The sequence below is a fragment of the Rattus norvegicus genome, chromosome 14 (genome assembly GCF_036323735.1).
Source record: "Rattus norvegicus strain BN/NHsdMcwi chromosome 14, GRCr8, whole genome shotgun sequence".
In the NCBI taxonomy this organism is placed as follows: Eukaryota; Metazoa; Chordata; class Mammalia; order Rodentia; family Muridae; genus Rattus; species Rattus norvegicus.
Genome location: NC_086032.1, coordinates 1,273,757 through 1,293,591, shown reverse-complemented (window position 1 = coordinate 1,293,591; position 19,835 = coordinate 1,273,757). Strand labels below are relative to the sequence as shown.

The 19,835-nt window shown below is 42.9% G+C and overlaps 1 protein-coding gene across 8 annotated transcripts in view; it reads right to left on the bottom strand.

The window, feature by feature from the left end:
• Positions 1–19,835, bottom strand: part of Gak (cyclin G associated kinase) — a 74,221-nt gene that overhangs the window by 14,901 nt on the left and 39,485 nt on the right. For 4 of the 8 annotated variants that reach the window (NM_031030.2, XM_063273665.1, XM_017599389.3 and 1 more), the window contains 5 exon segments: positions 9,935–10,057; positions 11,113–11,283; positions 11,663–12,142; positions 13,236–13,382; positions 14,336–14,529. In NM_031030.2, the coding sequence (NP_112292.1) occupies positions 9,935–10,057; positions 11,113–11,283; positions 11,663–12,142; positions 13,236–13,382; positions 14,336–14,529 (1,115 nt within the window). 8 annotated transcript variants of the gene reach the window in all.

Genomic DNA, 19,835 nt, shown 5'->3' with positions numbered 1-19,835 from the left:
CAGATACCAGGTATCGAAATTAAATCAGGAACAGATAAACCAGTTAAACAACCCCATAACTCCTAAGGAAATAGAAGCAGTCATTAAAGGTCTCCCAACCAAAAAGAGCCCTGGTCCAGACGGGTTTAGTGCAGAATTCTATCAAACCTTCATAGAAGACCTCATACCAATATTATCCAAACTATTCCACAAAATTGAAACAGATGGAGCCCTACCGAATTCCTTCTACGAAGCCACAATTACTCTTATACCTAAACCACACAAAGACACAACAAAGAAAGAGAACTTCAGACCAATTTCCCTTATGAATATCGACGCAAAAATACTCAATAAAATTCTGGCAAACCGAATTCAAGAGCACATCAAAACAATCATCCACCATGATCAAGTAGGCTTCATCCCAGGCATGCAGGGATGGTTTAATATACGGAAAACCATCAACGTGATCCATTATATAAACAAACTGAAAGAACAGAACCACATGATCATTTCATTAGATGCTGAGAAAGCATTTGACAAAATTCAACACCCCTTCATGATAAAAGTCCTGGAAAGAATAGGAATTCAAGGCCCATACCTAAACATAGTAAAAGCCATATACAGCAAACCAGTTGCTAACATTAAACTAAATGGAGAGAAACTTGAAGCAATCCCACTAAAATCAGGGACTAGACAAGGCTGCCCACTCTCTCCCTACTTATTCAATATAGTTCTTGAAGTTCTAGCCAGAGCAATCAGACAACAAAAGGAGATCAAGGGGATACAGATCGGAAAAGAAGAGGTCAAAATATCACTATTTGCAGATGACATGATAGTATATTTAAGTGATCCCAAAAGTTCCACCAGAGAACTACTAAAGCTGATAAACAAGTTCAGCAAAGTGGCTGGGTATAAAATTAACTCAAATAAATCAGTTGCCTTCCTCTATACAAAAGAGAAACAAGTCGAGAAAGAAATTAGGGAAACGACACCCTTCATAATAGACCCAAATAATATAAAGTACCTCGGTGTGACTTTAACCAAGCAAGTAAAAGATCTGTACAATAAGAACTTCAAGACACTGAGGAAAGAAATTGAAGAAGACCTCAGAAGATGGAAAGATCTCCCATGCTCATGGATTGGCAGGATTAATATAGTAAAAATGGCCATTTTACCAAAAGCAATCTACAGATTCAATGCAATCCCCATCAAAATACCAATCCAATTCTTCAAAGAGTTAGACAGAACAATTTGCAAATTCATCTGGAATAACAAAAAACCCAGGATAGCTAAAGCTATCCTCAACAATAAAAGGACTTCAGGGGGAATCACTATCCCTGAACTCAAGCAGTATTACAGAGCAATAGTGATAAAAACTGCATGGTATTGGTACAGAGTCAGACAGATAGACCAATGGAATAGAATTGAAGACCCAGAAATGAACCCACACACCTATGGTCACTTGATTTTTGACAAAGGAGCCAAAACCATCCAATGGAAAAAAGATAGCATTTTCAGCAAATGGTGCTGGTTCAACTGGAGGGCAACATGTAGAAGAATGCAGATCGATCCATGCTTATCACCCTGTACAAAGCTTAAGTCCAAGTGGATCAAGGACCTCCACATCAAACCAGACACACTCAAACTAATAGAAGAAAAACTAGGGAAGCATCTGGAACACATAGGCACTGGAAAAAATTTCCTGAACAAAACACCAATGGCTTATGCTCTAAGATCAAGAATCGACAAATGGGATCTCATAAAACTGCAAAGCTTCTGTAAGGCAAAGGACACTGTGGTTAGGACAAAACGGCAACCAACAGATTGGGAAAAGATCTTTACCAATCCTACAACAGATAGAGGCCTTATATCCAAAATATACAAAGAACTCAAGAAGTTAGACCGCAGTGAAACAAATAACCCTATTAAAAAATGGGGTTCAGAGCTAAACAAAGAATTCACAGCTGAGGAATGCCGAATGGCTGAGAAACACCTAAAGAAATGTTCAACATCTTTAGTCATAAGGGAAATGCAAATCAAAACAACCCTGAGATTTCACCTCACACCAGTGAGAATGGCTAAGATCAAAAACTCAGGTGACAGCAGATGCTGGCGAGGATGTGGAGAAAGAGGAACACTCCTCCATTGTTGGTGGGATTGCAGACTGGTAAAACCATTCTGGAAATCAGTCTGGAGGTTCCTCAGAAAATTGGACATTGAACTGCCTGAGGATCCAGCTATACCTCTCTTGGGCATATACCCAAAAGATGCCTCAACATATAAAAGAGACACGTGCTCCACTATGTTCATCGCAGCCTTATTTATAATAGCCAGAAGCTGGAAAGAACCCAGATGCCCTTCAACAGAGGAATGGATACAGAAAATGTGGTACATCTACACAATGGAATATTACTCAGCTATCAAAAACAACGAGTTTATGAAATTCGTAGGCAAATGGTTGGAACTGGAAAATATCATCCTGAGTGAGCTAACCCAATCACAGAAAGACATACATGGTATGCACTCATTGATAAGTGGCTATTAGCCCAAATGCTTGAATTACCCTAGATCCCTAGAACAAACGAAACTCAAGACGGATGATCAAAATGTGAATGCTTCACTCCTTCTTTAAATGAGGAAAAAGAATACCCTTGGCAGGGAAGGGAGAGGCAAAGATTAAAACAGAGACTGAAGGAACACCCATTCAGAGCCTGCCCCACATGTGGCCCATACATATACAGCCACCCAATTAGACAAGATGGATGAAGCAAAGAAGTGCAGACCGACAGGAGCCGGATGTAGATCGCTCCTGAGAGACACAGCCAGAATACAGCAAATACAGAGGCGAATGCCAGCAGCAAACCACTGAACTGAGAATAGGTCCCCTGTTGAAGGAATCAGAGAAAGAACTGGAAGAGCTTGAAGGGGCTCGAGACCCCAAAAGTACAACAATGCCAAGCAACCAGAGCTTCCAGGGACTAAGCCACTACCTAAAGACTATACATGGACTGACCCTGGACTCTGACCCCATAGGTAGCAATGAATATCCTAGTAAGAGCACCAGTGGAAGGGGAAGCCCTGGGTCCTGCTAAGACTGAACCCCCAGTGAACTAGACTATGGGGGGAGGGCGGCAATGGGGGGAGGGTTGGGAGGGGAACACCCATAAGGAAGGGGAGGGGGGAGGGGGATGTTTGCCCGGAAACCGGGAAAGGGAATAACATTCGAAATGTATATAAGAAATACTCAAGTTAATAAAAAAAAAAAAAAAAAAAAAAAAAGAAATACTCACGTTAAAAAAAAAAAAAAAAAAAAAGGAAAGAAACATAAGGGAGGGAAGGCAAGAGGGGAAGCACTCATTTTCTCTCCATCTCCAGCACATGCACCCGTCTCTACACCTGGTAAGTTCTACAGCAGCTACTAAGTCAGCCAATGCTTGTTCTAATCTTGAAGTTTATACGGAGCTGATATTTATTGTTTTATGTATGACAAGCAAAATGTCAACTTGAACAAGAACAGATAGCTTATATTGAACCAAATTTTGGTCATAAAAGTCAAGGATGTTGTAAGTTTTTTCCTGGCCCAAATATGGAAACCAAGAGAAATAACTAAAGTTTTGAGTACGTATTATGTGTCAAATACTGTCCCCGGTGACAAAATATATTTAATTCTAACTATATCAACTTTACTATCTTTACTATTAGTCTCACCTCCACTGACAAGAAAATTGGTAGATGGTAAAAGAGGAAAGCTATGTAAAGTCAAACAACAGTAATAGCCTGGAATCCAAAAGTAACCTTTGCAGTTTGGGGACTATGAGTCTTTTCTTTCTTTCTTTCTTTCTTTCTTTCTTTCTTTCTTTCTTTCTTTCTTTCTTTCTTTCTTTCTTTCTTTCTTTTTCTCTCTCTCCCCCTTCCTTCCTTTCTCTTTCTTTCTTTCTTTCTTCTTTCCTTCTTTTCTTCCTTCCTTCATTCTTTCCTTTTTTTTCTGTCTGTCTTCCTTTCTTTCTCTTTATTTTTAAAACAGACTTTCATATAGCACATGCCAGACTCAAAATCTTTATGTAACCAAGTGTGATCGTGAACTCCTGATCTTTCCACCTCAACTTTCCACATGTTGTGATTACAGATCTGTGCTACCATGTTTGAATCTTTTATTTCTTTGCATACTGCTTAGGTTGTACTTACTGCTGCACAGTAAAATTTGTCATGAACAAAAAAAAAAAAAGAGAGAAAGGAAAGGACACTTCATACTCAACAAAGGAAAAATCGAAGATGTCTCAGTTCTGAACATCTATGCTCCAAACACAAGGGCACCCACATTTGTAAAGGAAACATTACTAAACTCAGCAAATCTCACACATTAGAAGTGGGAGACTTCAATATCTCACTCTCATCAATGGACAGAAACTAAACAGAAAAATAATGGAACAGATGCTATGGCTTAAATGGATATAACAGGTATCTACAGAACATCTCACCCAAACACACCTTCTTCTCGGCACCTCATAGAACCTTCTCCAAAACTGACCATATACTCACTCCATCACAAAGCAAATCTCAACAGACTCAAGAAAACGGAAATGACCCCCTGCATCTTACCAGACCGCCATGGTTTATAGCTGGACGCCAACAACAAAAGCAACAGAAACCTCACAAGTTCATGGAAACTGAACAACTGTCTAATGAAGACCACTGAGTCAAGGAAGAAACAAAGAAAGTAAAGACTTCCTAGAATTCAATGAAAATGAACGCACAGCATACCCAAACTTATGGGACACAATGAAAGTGGTGCTAAGAGGGACGTTCTCAGCACTAAGTGCCTCCATAAAAAAATTAGAGCGTTCTTACGTGAAAGCTCTGCAACAAAAAGAAGCAAACACACTGAAGAGGAGTAGACAGCAGGAAATAACCAAACTCAAGGCTGAAATCAACAAAATAGAAACAAAGAGAATATACAAAGAATCAATGAAGCAGTTGGCTTCTTTGAGAAAATCAACAATATAGACAAACTCTTATCCAAACAAAGTAAAAGACAAATAGACAATATCCAAATCAGCAAAATCAGAAATGAAAAAAGAGAGGTAATAACAGATACAAAGGAAATCCAAAAGATTATTAGGTCATACTTCAAAAACTTATACCCCACAAAATTGGTAAATTTAAAAGAAATGAACGATTGTCACAATAGATACCACTTACCAAAGTTAAATCAAGATCAGATAAAGATTTTAAATAGACCCAAAGAAGCAGCCATTAAAAGTCTCCTAACCAAAAAGAGTCCAGGACCAGATAGTTTTTGTGTAGAAATCTATCGGACTTTCAAAGAAGAGCTAATACCAACATTCCTCAATCTATTCCACAAAACAGAAACAGAAAGAACACTGCCAAATTCATTTTATGATACCACAGTCACCTTGATATCCAAACTACACAGAGACTCAACAAAGAAATAGATTATAGATCAATTTCCCCCAGGAACATTGATGTAAAAGCCTTTGATAAAATTCAACACCCTTCATGATAAGTTTTGGAGAGATGAGGGATAAAAGGGACACTCATAAACACAATAAAGGCAAAATACAACAAACAGTCGCCAATATCAAACTAAATGGAGAAAAACTTGAAGCAATTTTACTAAAATGAGGGACAAGACAAGGCTGTCTATTCTCTCCATACCTATTCAATATAGCAGTACTTGAAGTCCTACCTAGAACAAAAAGACAGCTAAAGGAGATCAAGGGGATATAACTGGAAAGTAAGAAGTCAACATATTGCTATTTGATGATGATAGTATACATAAGTGACCCCAAAAATCCTACCAGGGAACTTCTATAGCTGATAAACTCCTTCAGTGAAGTGACTGGATATAAAATTAATTAAAAAAAATCAGTAGCCTTATATATAAACAATAAGTGTTTTCAGAAAGAAAACGGAAATAATACCCTTCTTCTTTTTTAAAGATTTATTCTATTTATTATGTATAAGTACGCTGTAGCTGTCTCAGACACACCAGAAGAGGGCATCAGATCCCATTACAGATGGTTGTGAGCCACCATGTGGTTGCTGGGAATTGAACTCAGGACCTCTGGAAGAGCAGTCGAGCTCTTAACCACTGAGTCATCTCTCCAGCCCAATACCCTTCAAATAGCCACAAATAATATAAATTATTTTGGTGTAACTCTAATCAAGCAAGTGAAAGACCTGTATGACAAGTGTTTGAATAAAGAAATTGGAGAAGATTATAGCAGATGGAAAGATCTCCCATGCTCATGGATTAGTAGAGTTAACATAGTGAAAATAGTCATCTTATCAAAAGCAATCTACAGATTCAACATAAATTCCCATCAATATCCCAACACAGTTCTTTACAGACCTTGAAAAAACAACACTCAACTTCATATAGAAAAACAAAAGTCTCAGTGTAGCTAAAACAATCTTGTGTGATAAAGAACTTCTGGAGGCATCACCGCCCCTGATTTCAAGTTGTACTAGAGAGCAACAGTAATGAAAACCACATGACACTGGCATAACAAAAGACAAGCTGACCAGTGAAATCTAATTGAAGACTCAGAAATAATTCCACACACCTATCAACATTTGATTTTTTGACAAAGAAGCCAAAATTATACAATGGAAAAAAGAAAGCATCTTCAACAAATGGTGCTGGTCTAACTGGATGGATGTCAGCACATTAATCTATCTCCCTGGTGACAAAACTCAAGTCCAAGTGGATCCAAGACCTCAACATAAAACCAGATATACTCAATCTGATACAAGTGGGGAACAGCCTGGAACTCATTGGCACAGGAGACAACTTCGTACACAGAACACCGATAACACAGGCACTGAGGTGAACAATCAATAAATGGGACCCATGAAACTGAAAACCTTCTGTAAGGCAAAAGACACTGACAATAGAACAAATGCACAGCCTACAGGATGGGAAAAGTTATTCACCAACCCTACCTGTGTCAGAGAGCTAATTTCCAAAATATATAAAGAACTCACGAAACTAAATAGACATCCATAAGAATTGGGGTACAGATCTAAACAGAATTCTCAACAAAGGAATTCCAAATGGCCAAGCAGCACTTAAATGTTCAACATCCTTAGCCATCAGGGAAATACAAATCGAAACAATGCTGAGACTTCATCTTAGACCTGTCAGAAGGGCTAAGATAAAAAACAAACAACAACAACAACAAAACAACAACAACTACAAAAAACAAACTGAGTAAGACATACGTATAGGAGCTGGAGAGATGGCTCAGTGGTTAAGAGCACTGACTGCTTTTCCAGAGGTCCTGAGTTCAATTCCCAGCAACCACACGGTGGCTCACAACCACCTGTAATGGGATCTGATGCCCTCTTCTGGTGTGTCTGAAGACAGCTACAGTGTATTTACATATAATAAGTAAATAAATCTAACAAACTCATGCTGGCTAGAATGTGGAGAAAGAACACTTCCTCGTTGCTGGTGAAAGTGCAAACTTATACAGCTACTTTGGAAGTCAATTTGGCATTTTTTCAGAAAACTAGGAATAAGTCTACCTCAAGATCCAGCTAACCCAAGCCTAACTTCTGGGCACTAAAGGATGCTCGCACATCCCACAAGGACACTTGCTCATCTATGTTCACAGCTGCTTTATTTCTAACAGTCAGAACCTGAAAACAACCTAGATGCCTCTCAACAGAAGAATGATAAAGAAAATGTGGTACACCCACACAACGCACAGTATTAGTCAGCTGTTAAAAACAATGACATCATGGAATTTTCCAGCGAATGGATGGAACTAGAAAAGATCATCCTGAGTGAGGTAAGTCAGACGCAGAAAGACAAACATGGTATTCACTCATTTATAAGTGGATATTAGCCAAAAAGTAAAAGATAATCATACTACAGCCCAGAGAAGCTTAGTAACAAGGATGGCTCAAAGGGGGACATATGAATCTCACTGTGAAGGGGAAACAGAATTAGATATCGTGGGAGAATAGGGTTTTTTTGGGGGGGGAAGGGGGTGGTGTTGGTGGGTATCATCTGGATGGGGGTGTGTGGATAGAAACAAGAGAGGTTGGGGAAGGATGGAGTACTGGGAGAGACAACTGGAATGGGTGGAGGTGGGGGCAGGAGTGAATTGGGGGGTGGGCAAATCTCTGGGATAAGCTAGAAATCTAGTGAAATGGAAACTCCCAGCAATCTATGAGGATGACTCTAGCTAAGACTCCTAGCAATGGGGGATACAGAGCCTGAACTGACCCTCTTCTGTATCCAGTCAAGTCTTCTAGTGGAGGAACTAAGATACCAACCCAGCCATAAACCTTCGACCTACAATTGGTCCTGACTACAAGATGTGCTGGGGTAAGGTGATGCAAAAATTGTAGGAGTGGCCAACCAATGATTGATCCAGCCTGAGACTCATACCACGAGAGGTACCCAACCCTTGACACTGCCTAGAGAGTCAGGCCCCAGAGGCCTAGGATAGAACCAAACATGATTGACATTAAAAAAAAAAGTCAATGAAATGATTCCTAATGATATTCTGCTATACTAGACTGGTGCCTAGCCCAACTGTCGCCAGAGAGGCTTTACCCAGCAACTGACAGAAACAGATGCAGAGACCCACAGCTAAACATTAGCTTGGGAAATCCTGTGGAAGAAGAGGAGGAAGGAGTGTAGGGGCCACAGGGGTCATGGACACCCCAAGAAAACTCACAGAATCAACTAACCTGCAAGGAGCTCAGAGACTGAACCGCCACCAGGGAGCCTCCATGGGACTGCCCTAGGCCCTCTGCACATATGTTACAGTTGTGTAGCTTGGTCTTCTTGTGGGACTCCTAACAGTGGGAGCGGGGGCTGTCTCTGACTGATGCCTGCATTTGTGACCCTTTCCTCCTGCTGGGTGCCTCCTTCAGCCTTAGTAGGAGAAGAGGTGCCTAGTTTTAATGCAACTTGAGATGCTATGAGTGGTTGACATCCATGTGATACCTGCCCTTTTCTGAAGAGAAATGGAGAAGAGGGAGGAGAAACTGCAATCAGAATGGAATAAACAAACAAGAACGAATTCTCAACATGAAAAGGGCTTAATAAAGAATACGAAATAACCCTGAAGAAAACAATCAAAGAAAAACCTCACAATCAAAAGTATAGAAAATAATAGTCACCCTCTAACTTCTACAAATGCACAACCTGTGCCAACTCATGCACACACTAAAATAAATGAACAACTTTTAAAAAATACTTACTAAATTGTAAAATGTTTTTAAATCCAACTCTGACGAGAAACCAAAGACAAGAATTCTTGTTTCTGAGCAAATAAACTGATAAAATAGTAGAAGGGGATGTATGTTAGACTTTGCAAACAGGTTTGTGCCAGAATTTGGATCAGAAATGTGCTAGCAAGATAAAACTATAGGTACACAGAGTATGCACAGAGTGGTCAGATGGATGTGCACAAATGTCAAGAACTCCTTGTAATTCACATCACCAATAGGGCACATCCTAGAAGCCACAGCACACACATGGAAGCTTTTCTGAGGTACCCTCAGAGAACACAGAAAATATAGAAAATCACGTACATAAACAAACAGGGCAATTGATCACACACAGGCAAGGAATTATGTCCAAACTTTGCCTTCATGGAAAGGAACAGCATGGAAGAATAGCAGGAGGAGACACTGTTGCCACTCAACAAAGGGAGGAGACACTGTTGCCACTCAACAAAGGGAGGAGGAGACACTGTTGCCACTCCACAAGGGTAAACCTCTTACAGAGTGTGGGCACTCCCATGGAACAGGCAGCAGAGAACTCTGTGGTTCACACGCACATAAGGCTGACTAGGACATACCCTAACCCTAACCCTAACCTGTAAACGAGCCCTGCCTTGTCCTCTTCTCAAAAGGGATGGGGAGACTTGCGTCTCGAGAGACCAGCGAACAGTGGGGATGGAGGTCATACCTTCTGGTACTGGCATGGAGGCCGGCCCAGGTAGAGCAGTCTCAGCCCACGTATCCCATCCTCCTAGCAGATCTGGGTGGCTGGATGAAGCAATCACCTTGTTGGGCTCTGCTGGCAGATCTCCTGGAAGAAGCCAGAGAACATCAGGGCTTGGGTTGAGTATATACGCCACATAATGCTGAGGGAACCTTCTTATCCCAGGCAGAAGCAGGAGGCAACCTGCTGCCCAGCTTACATCCAAGGGACCAATGTGGCTAGGCAGTCGAGGCAGTGCTTTGCTCAGACAGACACCTGGTGGCTGATACTCTGAACTCACAGGATTGGCGGGCAGAACTAGCAGGCCTCAGCCATTATCATCTGGCATTTTTCCTGATGGTCCTGAAGATGTAGCAGATAGCCATAAAGTTGGGCAACAGAGGTCAGCAGGCAACATCTTCACAGGGTAGCAGGGACATTTGTATGCTGCTTTTCTGCCTTTCTCTAACCTACCACGATGGGTAAAGGACTCATAGGAATTTTTAGGAACTCCCTGGAGTCTAGAGCTAGTTAGTCCCTGTGTCCTCTGCTGGTCATGCACCCACTTCAGCACGGCGGAGCCGTATGTCATACCTTCTACCCACAAGCCATTTGGAGCAGTCAGCTGTCTCCAGAGTATACCCCAGACCATCTGCTCTCTTCTAGGAAGCAGAACCAAGCTTTCTCTCCAAGATATAGCAATTTCTGCCTAAATGGGTCATGTCTGCTGCTCCCACATGCACACATCAGTCTTTAGCCATCCTGTTGCCTCATCATAAACCTGGACTTTTTTGGTCCCTTAACCGGTCATTCCCACGTCCTGGTCCTTCCCCTCCTAGAAGCTCTGGCAGAAGTAAGTACTAGTCTCTGCTACAGTCCAAGCGTCACAGAAATGCCCACTAGCAGGGCCTATAAGCAGCAGAGAAAAAGATGCTATCATGTTCTGCTAGGCTTTGGGAAGCCCTAGACTTTGCGAAGAGGAAAAGTTAGGTATAAGAGGTATAAGTTAGGCTATATCAGAGCTGAGCAGACAGAAAGAAGGCCCTTATGCCCACTGCTCCATCTCCAAGTCCTATCCCCAGGCCTCAGGAAGTAGGTGCTCCTAGGCCTGTTCAGACATAAACTCGTGGCTTCTATGTAATATTCATCATGGCCATACTTACCCAGGTGCAGGAAGGCAGTGCTGCAGGATGGGGGTGGGGCGCTGTGGGTCGATGGGAAGGCAGTTGAGGAAGCTACAGAGTCAGAGTTGAGAAACTCTCCAAAGAGATCAGGCTTGGAGCAGGGCTGGGTGTCCGAGCTGGATGGCAGCAGGAACTGGTCAAATGGGTCCACTAGGAGACATAGGCAGGGCAGGGACAAGCATACCTTAGCCTGCACCCTGGGAACCTTGCTGCCTTGCTCTCAGCCCTCCCTTTCCTCAGCAATATGAACTCATACCACCCAGCAGCCCACCCAGGGATACATGGCCCTTCTAATGTCCTACATCTTAGGACTATCCCATGGATACAGCATCACCTGAAGCCAGATCTGGCAGTCCTGGTTTGTGAGCTGAGACCAGTAGGAACTAATGCAGCCACACATGCAGTTTCTATAGAAGGTGTTTCCCACCAGATGTCAATATAACAGGATGATCCTTTTTCTACATGGCAGGAACAGTTAAGCCTTGTTCATTACTATGAAACCAATTTTCTGCATAACTGAAATGCATACCAGTGTCAGGGACTTTTCCTTGCAGGTTGCTCTGCACCCCAAGAAGAGAAACTGGGCTTGCTAACAGCAGAGGAGTCTCACCACCAAGCAGGTCACCAGGAGGTCCCACTTGAGAAGCATCAGATGGTTCAAGAAGGGAGCTCAACAGGTCAGTGTTGCTAGACTGGACCCCGCTAGCCTGCAAGGGAGCAGCAGGCCTTAAGTCCCCTTCAGAGTGCAGCCCCAGGAGATCGACACCTTCTTCAGGCTGTACAGGCTCCTGTGGGGCAGCCAGCATGCCCACATCAAATATTAAGTCTTGCTGTCTGGTCCCAGCTGCCAGCCTTGGTGTATCTTCTCCAGCCCCAGGCTTTCTCTCTTCACTAGGGCATGAAGCCTCTTCTTCATCTGATACTTCACTTCCATCTCCATCTGCAATCAGGTTAGACTGACTCTCCTTAGGAGAGGTATTGTCTACACCAGTCTCTGGGTCTTTTTCCTCTGTGGAAAGAAAACCAATGGTTTAGTGACCCACATGCTAGAGTAGCTGTGAAAGAGCAGAACAAGCTGACATAAACAGAAGCCAACCCCAGTGGGCTACCTTAGTCTTCAGAGCTCAGCCAACACCAGGACCCTCACTCATTCATGCCAACCCCAGTGGCTATCTTAGTCTTCAAAGCTTATTTCTTGAGAATTGAGCTTCAGAGACCACCATGGAGCCATAATACTGTCTCTATCCAACAGCGAAGCAGCTCAGGCTCACACAGGTTCATCTGCAGGCCAGCCTCTCCATCTCTATGCAAAACACTTGGTAAAACATAGCCTAGTAGGGGACATACAATGGCACTTCCTGGGGAAATGCCCTTCCCTGAGTGGTAGTGGCATACCCTGGGTTATAAGTTAGGGAGGCAAGTGGTTAAGGTGAATCCTAGGTGTTTAGTTGTATTAATTAGGCTATGAGACATGAGGAAGAGACCATGATGCCCAGTAGAAACTAGAGGCAGTAAGAAGTAAAGTAATTCCCAGGTGGGGATGTGATTAACCACCATAGTTTAGCTTATCCCTCTACTGTGGACCTTATGAAACCCTGGGCCTGTTAACGAAACTATGTATATAGGGACATGGTCAGCAAATGACTTCAAATCAATAATGAAATAAAACTGATACCTTGAGCTTTGTGTGCATGTGTGTGTACACACATGCGAGTGCGCACATTCATGTGTGTGTTGTGTGTGTATCTATTTCTGTGTTAAACGAATATATACTCTTCTTAGTTTGTGAGCCAAGGCTAATGTGTAGCTCAGTTATAAAGGATTTATCTGACATGCACAAGGCCCTGGTTTTGATCCCCAGACATAAATCCTTCCAAAACAGGCCAAGATGTAGGGCTATGGCCCCTGTAAGGAGACCTCAACTTTGCTTGTCCTCATAAGTACCTGTCACCCTAAGTACCTGAACTCAGCACATGGCCCTTGCAGAATGCTGCAACTGTGTGTTAATAATGCCAAAAATTAGTAGTGACAAGAGAGTTCAGGGTCCTGTGACAGGCTGGACCCCATTGAAGGATGAAGGATTAGCTGTGCCCTATGCTTACCCTGCCAATCCAGTGTGTGAAGAAAGTGGTTGGTGTCCGTGCTGCTGCTCTGTGGTGAGTCCGACTCTGTGATCTCAGCCTCTGGAGACCCTGCCTCAGCATCATACTGAGCTGTGGAGCCCGGCTGCCGGGGTAGCTCTGGTTTCCCTGTCAGGAAAAGGCTGCATCAGGCCACCAGTGCCAGGCATAACACAGGCAAGGCACAGTCAGAGCAACTGGATATGGTAGGCCACAGGGGCACCTGGCACCAGTTCCTTGAGAACAACAAGATCTGGCTACAACTAGATTCCTATATCCTTCTATTCAGTGCTGTGCCCCACCCATGAACACACACAGCACACTCATACAGCCTATCACACACATATACATACATGCAAACATATATTCCTTTTAAGAATACATGTAAATTGTACAACCTTCAATGTGGGATTTAAATTGTCACGTCCAGAGTATATGACCTAAGTCAACTTATGGTACAAACTGAACTTTGGAGGAAATCCTTCCCCAAGTCACAGATTCATGTTAACCCCAAAAGTAGGTCAAGGGTTCATGCACCCAGAGAGCAACAGGACCTTATACCAGAGCAGTGGTTCTCAACCCTCTTAATGCTGCAACCCTTAAATATAGTTCCACATGATATGATGAGCACACAACATAAAATTTTTGTTACTATGTTATAACTGTAATTTTGCTACTGCCATGAATCTTAATACAAATATTTTTGGAGACCGGTTTGCCAAAGGGGTTGTGACTCATAGGTTGAGAACCAATGCTCTAGCAGATGCTTTGGCACAGCAAAGAAAATAGACTTCCCTGCTGTGCCCACGTCAGGAGGCCCAGAGTTTCATGGGGCTTACTAACCCATGAAAGGGCCTCAGGATCATAATGCCATGTCTTTCCCTGCTCTGGTTCCAGAGCTGTATCATTACCTACCAGCGAGTTTCTACTAATAAGCACAGAGCAGGTAGAATGCCCAAAACCCAGGGCAGAAGTATTGCCCAGCCTTAGGCAGAGCTCTGTTCCTATAAATCTTACCCAGAAGTGAAAGGAGCTAGAACTAAGTTCCAAGCAAGTACACTGAGAGCCAGAGCACATCTTACCAAACTTAGACAGAATGTCCTGTTGCTCTTCCCTGTTGGAAAAGAGGATCTTGGGGTTTAACCCCCTTAGGCTGGTATTCTCCCAAGGTGGAACGTCTCGGCTGGGCCTGTCTCTAGGCTCCACCTCCACTTCCAGGTTCACCTGGAACAGATCTGGGTACTTCTCTTGAATGTCACAAGCATCCAGGTCATACCTACAGGTAAAGAGAGAATGGGTGAGTATGGCCAAGATGTATCCAAAGTTCTTCAACACCCACAGGAAGGGTAAACGACTGCTGGTGAGGCAACAGGCACATAACCATCCTCACCCATGGAACAAGGGTAAGGACAACTTAGAGCAGGACCGATGCACCCACAATTACTGACTGCCCTGCTTCCCTAGTGTCAAGGTGGTAGAATATTGCGCTTACCAATACAGACGTTGCTATGGGAGGCCAGGGGCTCAGAGTGACCACAGGATAGCTAGCATAGCATGACTTCTAAATCCAGAAAAAAGGGAAGGCAGGCTCCATACAGCAGACCTTGAGCTCTGACCGGAGACCCTACCTATGCCCCACCCATCACTTTCTAGTAGACAAATACTACAGGTACTTGATTGGTTTAAATGAGGTACTCTGAAATTTTAAATATTTTTATAAAAATATGTACACCTTGGTGAAAATACCAATTATTAGTAGATAACCATAAATCTAAGACTTCCAGGATTTAGCCATCAGAAACTAGAAACAAGACTTGCTGAAGGCTCAGGGAGGCAGCCTGGGCTGTAGAAGAGGGTTAGGCAGGGAGTAGGGAAAGGGGAGGCCATGGGGTCTTCAGATACCAGGGAAGCATGGGGAGTAGGGGAGGTTGGGCTAGGCTACCCTGTAGGCAACAACTTTAGCCGTTTTACAAACTGTCCCCATTTTGTAGTTCCAAATTGCTCCAAGAAATCACAAACATATCCATCTCAGTCACAAACATATCCATCTGCCACCCACTATCTTTGTACATCATACTAAGTTTTTACCTATCAACAACACCATTGCCAACAAAATCTAAGAAACACACGTAGCAATGGTGAACCATTTTCAGGGGTCCCCCAGGTGTCAAGGAAGGCCAAATACTCCTGGTCGTAAGGGGGTCTCTGAATCTGTGTGATTCTGTAGTTACCAATACCACTGTGTAAGGAAAGCTGGGGAGAGCAAAGTGGTTGTCTGGGTAGCAAAGCAATGATTCATTTTGTTTCTTACTACTATAAAAAAGCATGCTGATAAGCCTGCATGTTTTAGACACCCCTAGTTTACTACTTCCTGCCTGGGATGCAACCCTCTGCACACTGGAGCACAACCCAGGGCAGAGCAAGGTGGCTCTGTGACAGGGGTTTGCCCTGTATCCATATGTATCTTTCCATTGGGACATAACTCAGTAACTACATGCAGCTAGGCTTACACGTAGCAGATGGCTACAGGGAGGAAAGGCTGAAACTTGCCATCAATGAGGATGGAGAAACAAGGCAGGAGAGCCCACGGAGAGTGTTCTGTATACGGGTTGATGAGTTCTGGGGACATCTCATTTCTTACTTGCCTGCCCTACTGACCTTGAGACTGCCCAGCCTAGCCAGCAGGGCAGTGAGGGCACAATGAGGGTGTGTGAGCAGGGGGCCAGGGAGCTGGGTTTCAAGTTACAGGGCTTCAGAGGCCCTGGAGGTTAGATACTGGTATGTCTAGGCTCCAATGGGCAGTGAAGGGAATTCTCACACATGTAAACAAAATTCTGACTTGTGTCCTGCCTGTAGTATAGTAAGATGAAATCCCCCTCAGACCCTCATTCGATCACAGGATACCTCAGATCTACTGTATCCCATGACCTGACTGACCCACTCAGGCTCATCTGATGTGTTGCTCCCAATTCTTTTCTACCGGTAGCTACAGTTCAGCTGCTCTGCAGAGCAATCCTGCTGCACAATTATGTATGTTTCTCTTGTCAAGGCCCTTGCCTCACTGTAGGCTTATGTAGCCAGTATACTCAAATAAAACCTATTTCTGTGGCCTGCAGTGTCCCCCAAACTCACACAACAGTGTCATACACTGGATACTTCAAAATAGAGAAATCAGGTTTTTATTTTTAGTTACTAAAGTTTGAAAAAACTCAAGTCATTGTATAAAAGATCTATATAATGATTTATTTGTTCTGCTTGCCAAAAGAAAGAGAGAGAGAGAAAGAAGAAATGACATCAACTGTATGTAATTTATCCACTCTGTGATTGAGTACCCACAAACTCATGGACGGTCTGTTGCTGCCTCACAGGCCCTTCCGCACACTAAACTGCTTTCTCTCGAAGCATTTCACCCTGGTCTGCACTAGTTGTCACTGAGAGGAACTACATCTTTAGCCTATATTTGTGTGGTAGGTTCCATCACTTTAGTCTTTTTGGTCTTCACATATATATTTCTAAAACATGGCTCTTGTAAACGACATGCATTTGAGGTCTAAGTTTTCAGTTGGGTTGTTTATTTAACAACACCACTGTTTTGTATATCTGGAATCAGACTAACCCTCTAGGGATGACTCTGTTGCTTGGCTTCCTTCCATCTCTTTTGGTTCTGTTTCTTCCTCTCTTCATCCTGACCTTACCTAGATTAAGTTATATTTTGTGTTCCACATGTCCTCTCCTCTACCTTATTAAGCTCTTTATTGCCTTCTGTGGAATCATAGCATACTTCTTGACTTGCAATGAACACATCGCTGACTGCCAGGCCTCAGAGGCTCATGAGAGATCGTTTCCTCTCCTGACTCTTTGGTTAGTGCTGCTGTTACGTATTTTACTACAAACAAATCTTTCTCCCCCTCCCCCGTTTTTAGATAGGGTCTTTCTATACAATCCTAACTGTATTGGAACTCCCTATGTAGACCAAGTTGGCCTCAAACTCATGCAAATCTGACTACTTTTTCCTCCCAAGGTGTTTACCACCGTGTCTAGCTCCATACAAATCTACTTGTTAATGGTGATTTCTGATGTATTAGGCAGTGAACACACTAGTTTTACTCACTGCCGTGAGCATCCCAATCTTCCTCATATCTTATAGCTATGCTTGCTTCTAGTTTGTTCTGCCTTCCCTCTGGTACTAAACTGCCTCTCTCTGTTTCCTTGAACACATCTGCTAAATTAATCACTATACAAGGCCGCTTTCCCTAGATAGAGAAGCTTCATATTTCATCACTCCTAAGATGATGCTGCCCTGACTTCTGGCTACTAGCCCTTCAGTTCACTCACAGATGTTAGCCTTACCACGGCAATCATGGTATCTCCCCACCAGGTGCTTTCAGCAATTTACCTATGCTCTAAGCAAGGCTTCTCTTCCTGTTAGAAAGTACTTGGTATGCATGGCCCTGACACCTCACTGGCAGATGTCTGCTACTTTCCCAGGAGCTGAATCTGTTCTTCTCCTTTGACTTCAGACCTGACATTTATCTGTCTATTCACCTCCTCTGTGCTCAGTCTGAAGAATATATTTTTTACAATTTACTGTGACTGCTCTGCTGCCAAGACAATTCCCAAATTTTTCATGTAAGCTGTGTTTTCAGTTCTAGAAATCATCTCTCTTGCTTCCACATTCTAGGTCTGCTGAAATGCTCCATTTTTACCTCTGATTTCTTTCTTAAAATTTATTTATTTATTATATTTTAATATATTTAATTTGTGTGTGTGTGTGTGTGTGTGTGTGTGTGTGTGTGTGTGTGTGTGTGTCTGTCTGTGTGTGTGTGCACAAGAGTTACAACCTGAATTAAGAGGTTAGAGGACAACTTGCAGGAGCTGGTTTTTTCCTTCCACCCTATCGGTTCCTGTAATCAAACTCAAATCATCAGGCTTGGTTAACAATTACCTTTATTTTCAGAGCCATCTGTGATTTCCTCAATATGTTGTCTTGATCCATTTTTTGTTGCCATAACAGATTGAGAGAAAATAAAGGCTTATGCTTTTCATGGTTCTGAAGGCTGAGAGGTCAGAGACTGGTGTCTGAAGCTGGTGAGAGCTTCTTGACTGGCAGCAGCTTTGTAGGGTCCCTAGATGGCCCTGGGCATCCTATGGCCAGATACAGTGTCCTACCTCAGGCTTCTTCATCTTCTTATATAAGCCACAGTCCCAGTGGATAGAGCCCTGTGTTCATGGCCTCATTTAATCTTAATTAGCCTTTCAAAGGCGAGACCCAGACACTATAGTCAGATAAAGTCACTAGGCCTCTTAAAAACTCTCAATGGGAATTAAATTCCAGCATGAACTTGGTGGAGTCATTCAAACCATTGCAATACTAATCAGAACTATTGAAAGTTCTTGTTAAAAAACTCTAATACCTGGGGCTGGGGATTTAGCTCAGTGGTAGAGCACTTGCCTAGGAAGCGCAAGGCCCTGGGTTCGGTCCCCAGCTCCGAAAAAAAAAAAAAACAAACCAAAAAACAAAACAAAACAAACAAACAAACAAACAAAAAAACTCTAATACCTGAATCATTTAGGCCTTTTGCCTCCATTTTCTTGGTGGTCTTCAGTCATTTGGTCTTAAAAAAACAAAAACAAAAACAAAAACAAAATAAAACAAAACAAAAAACCTGACCATGCCTCCCTCTATGGTGGCTGAAAACTACAGAAACTACTGTCTGCAAGAAAAGGAGTGAGTGAGGTACCTGTAATTCCAACGCTTGTGAGGGAAACGGAGGCAAGAGGATCGACATGCATGGGTTACATAGTTGGTGTAAGCCTAAGCTACGGAGTAAGAGACCTTGTCTCAAACAAACAAAGAGTGGGGTATTAATGTCAAATAAATGCAAGAGATTAGCAAACACCATTAATACACCTACACAGTCTCCTGGAGTTGTGACCTGTGGCATGCTCTGTTTAGTGCTTCCACAGGGGAGTGCAAAAAGCAAGAACATAACATGGCAGGGGCATAGCTCCTGGCAACTCTCTGCTCACTCTGGGAACCCTCATTTCTTTTCTACCCAGGGCTGATGAATGTTTTTGATGAAGCAAGACCCACACAACTGAATCTGAAAATATATCATGATGATTATAGGCTATACCAACAACCTTGAAGTGGTGAGTGATGCCAGCTCTTCATAAGCTAGAGCCTGTTGTTAGAACCCAATATACACAACACTATTGCGAAAGTCCTGTCACCTGGAGAGTTACTCCTTTGTAGTATTTGTTCATATATTTGTTTATAAAAGCAGACCAAGCTTATAGAAAGTAGGACCAGAACATTACCTCCCAACTCTGTACCCAACACTGTGCACTCAGAGCCCTGTGCACTGAGCAAAGAATCAAATATAGAGTAAACTTTGCCACACCACTGGTTACACCACATCTAGACTTAACTGGCTAAATTCTAAAAAGAAATGCATAAGGTCAGTCCAAAGGGGTCAGGAACCAAGTGGAAGCTAACTTGGGTCCTTCGTAAACTGTGAGGGACAGAAGACACAAACAGGCCCAGGGCCTAGGTCCAGTATCATGTGGCAGGCCTCACAC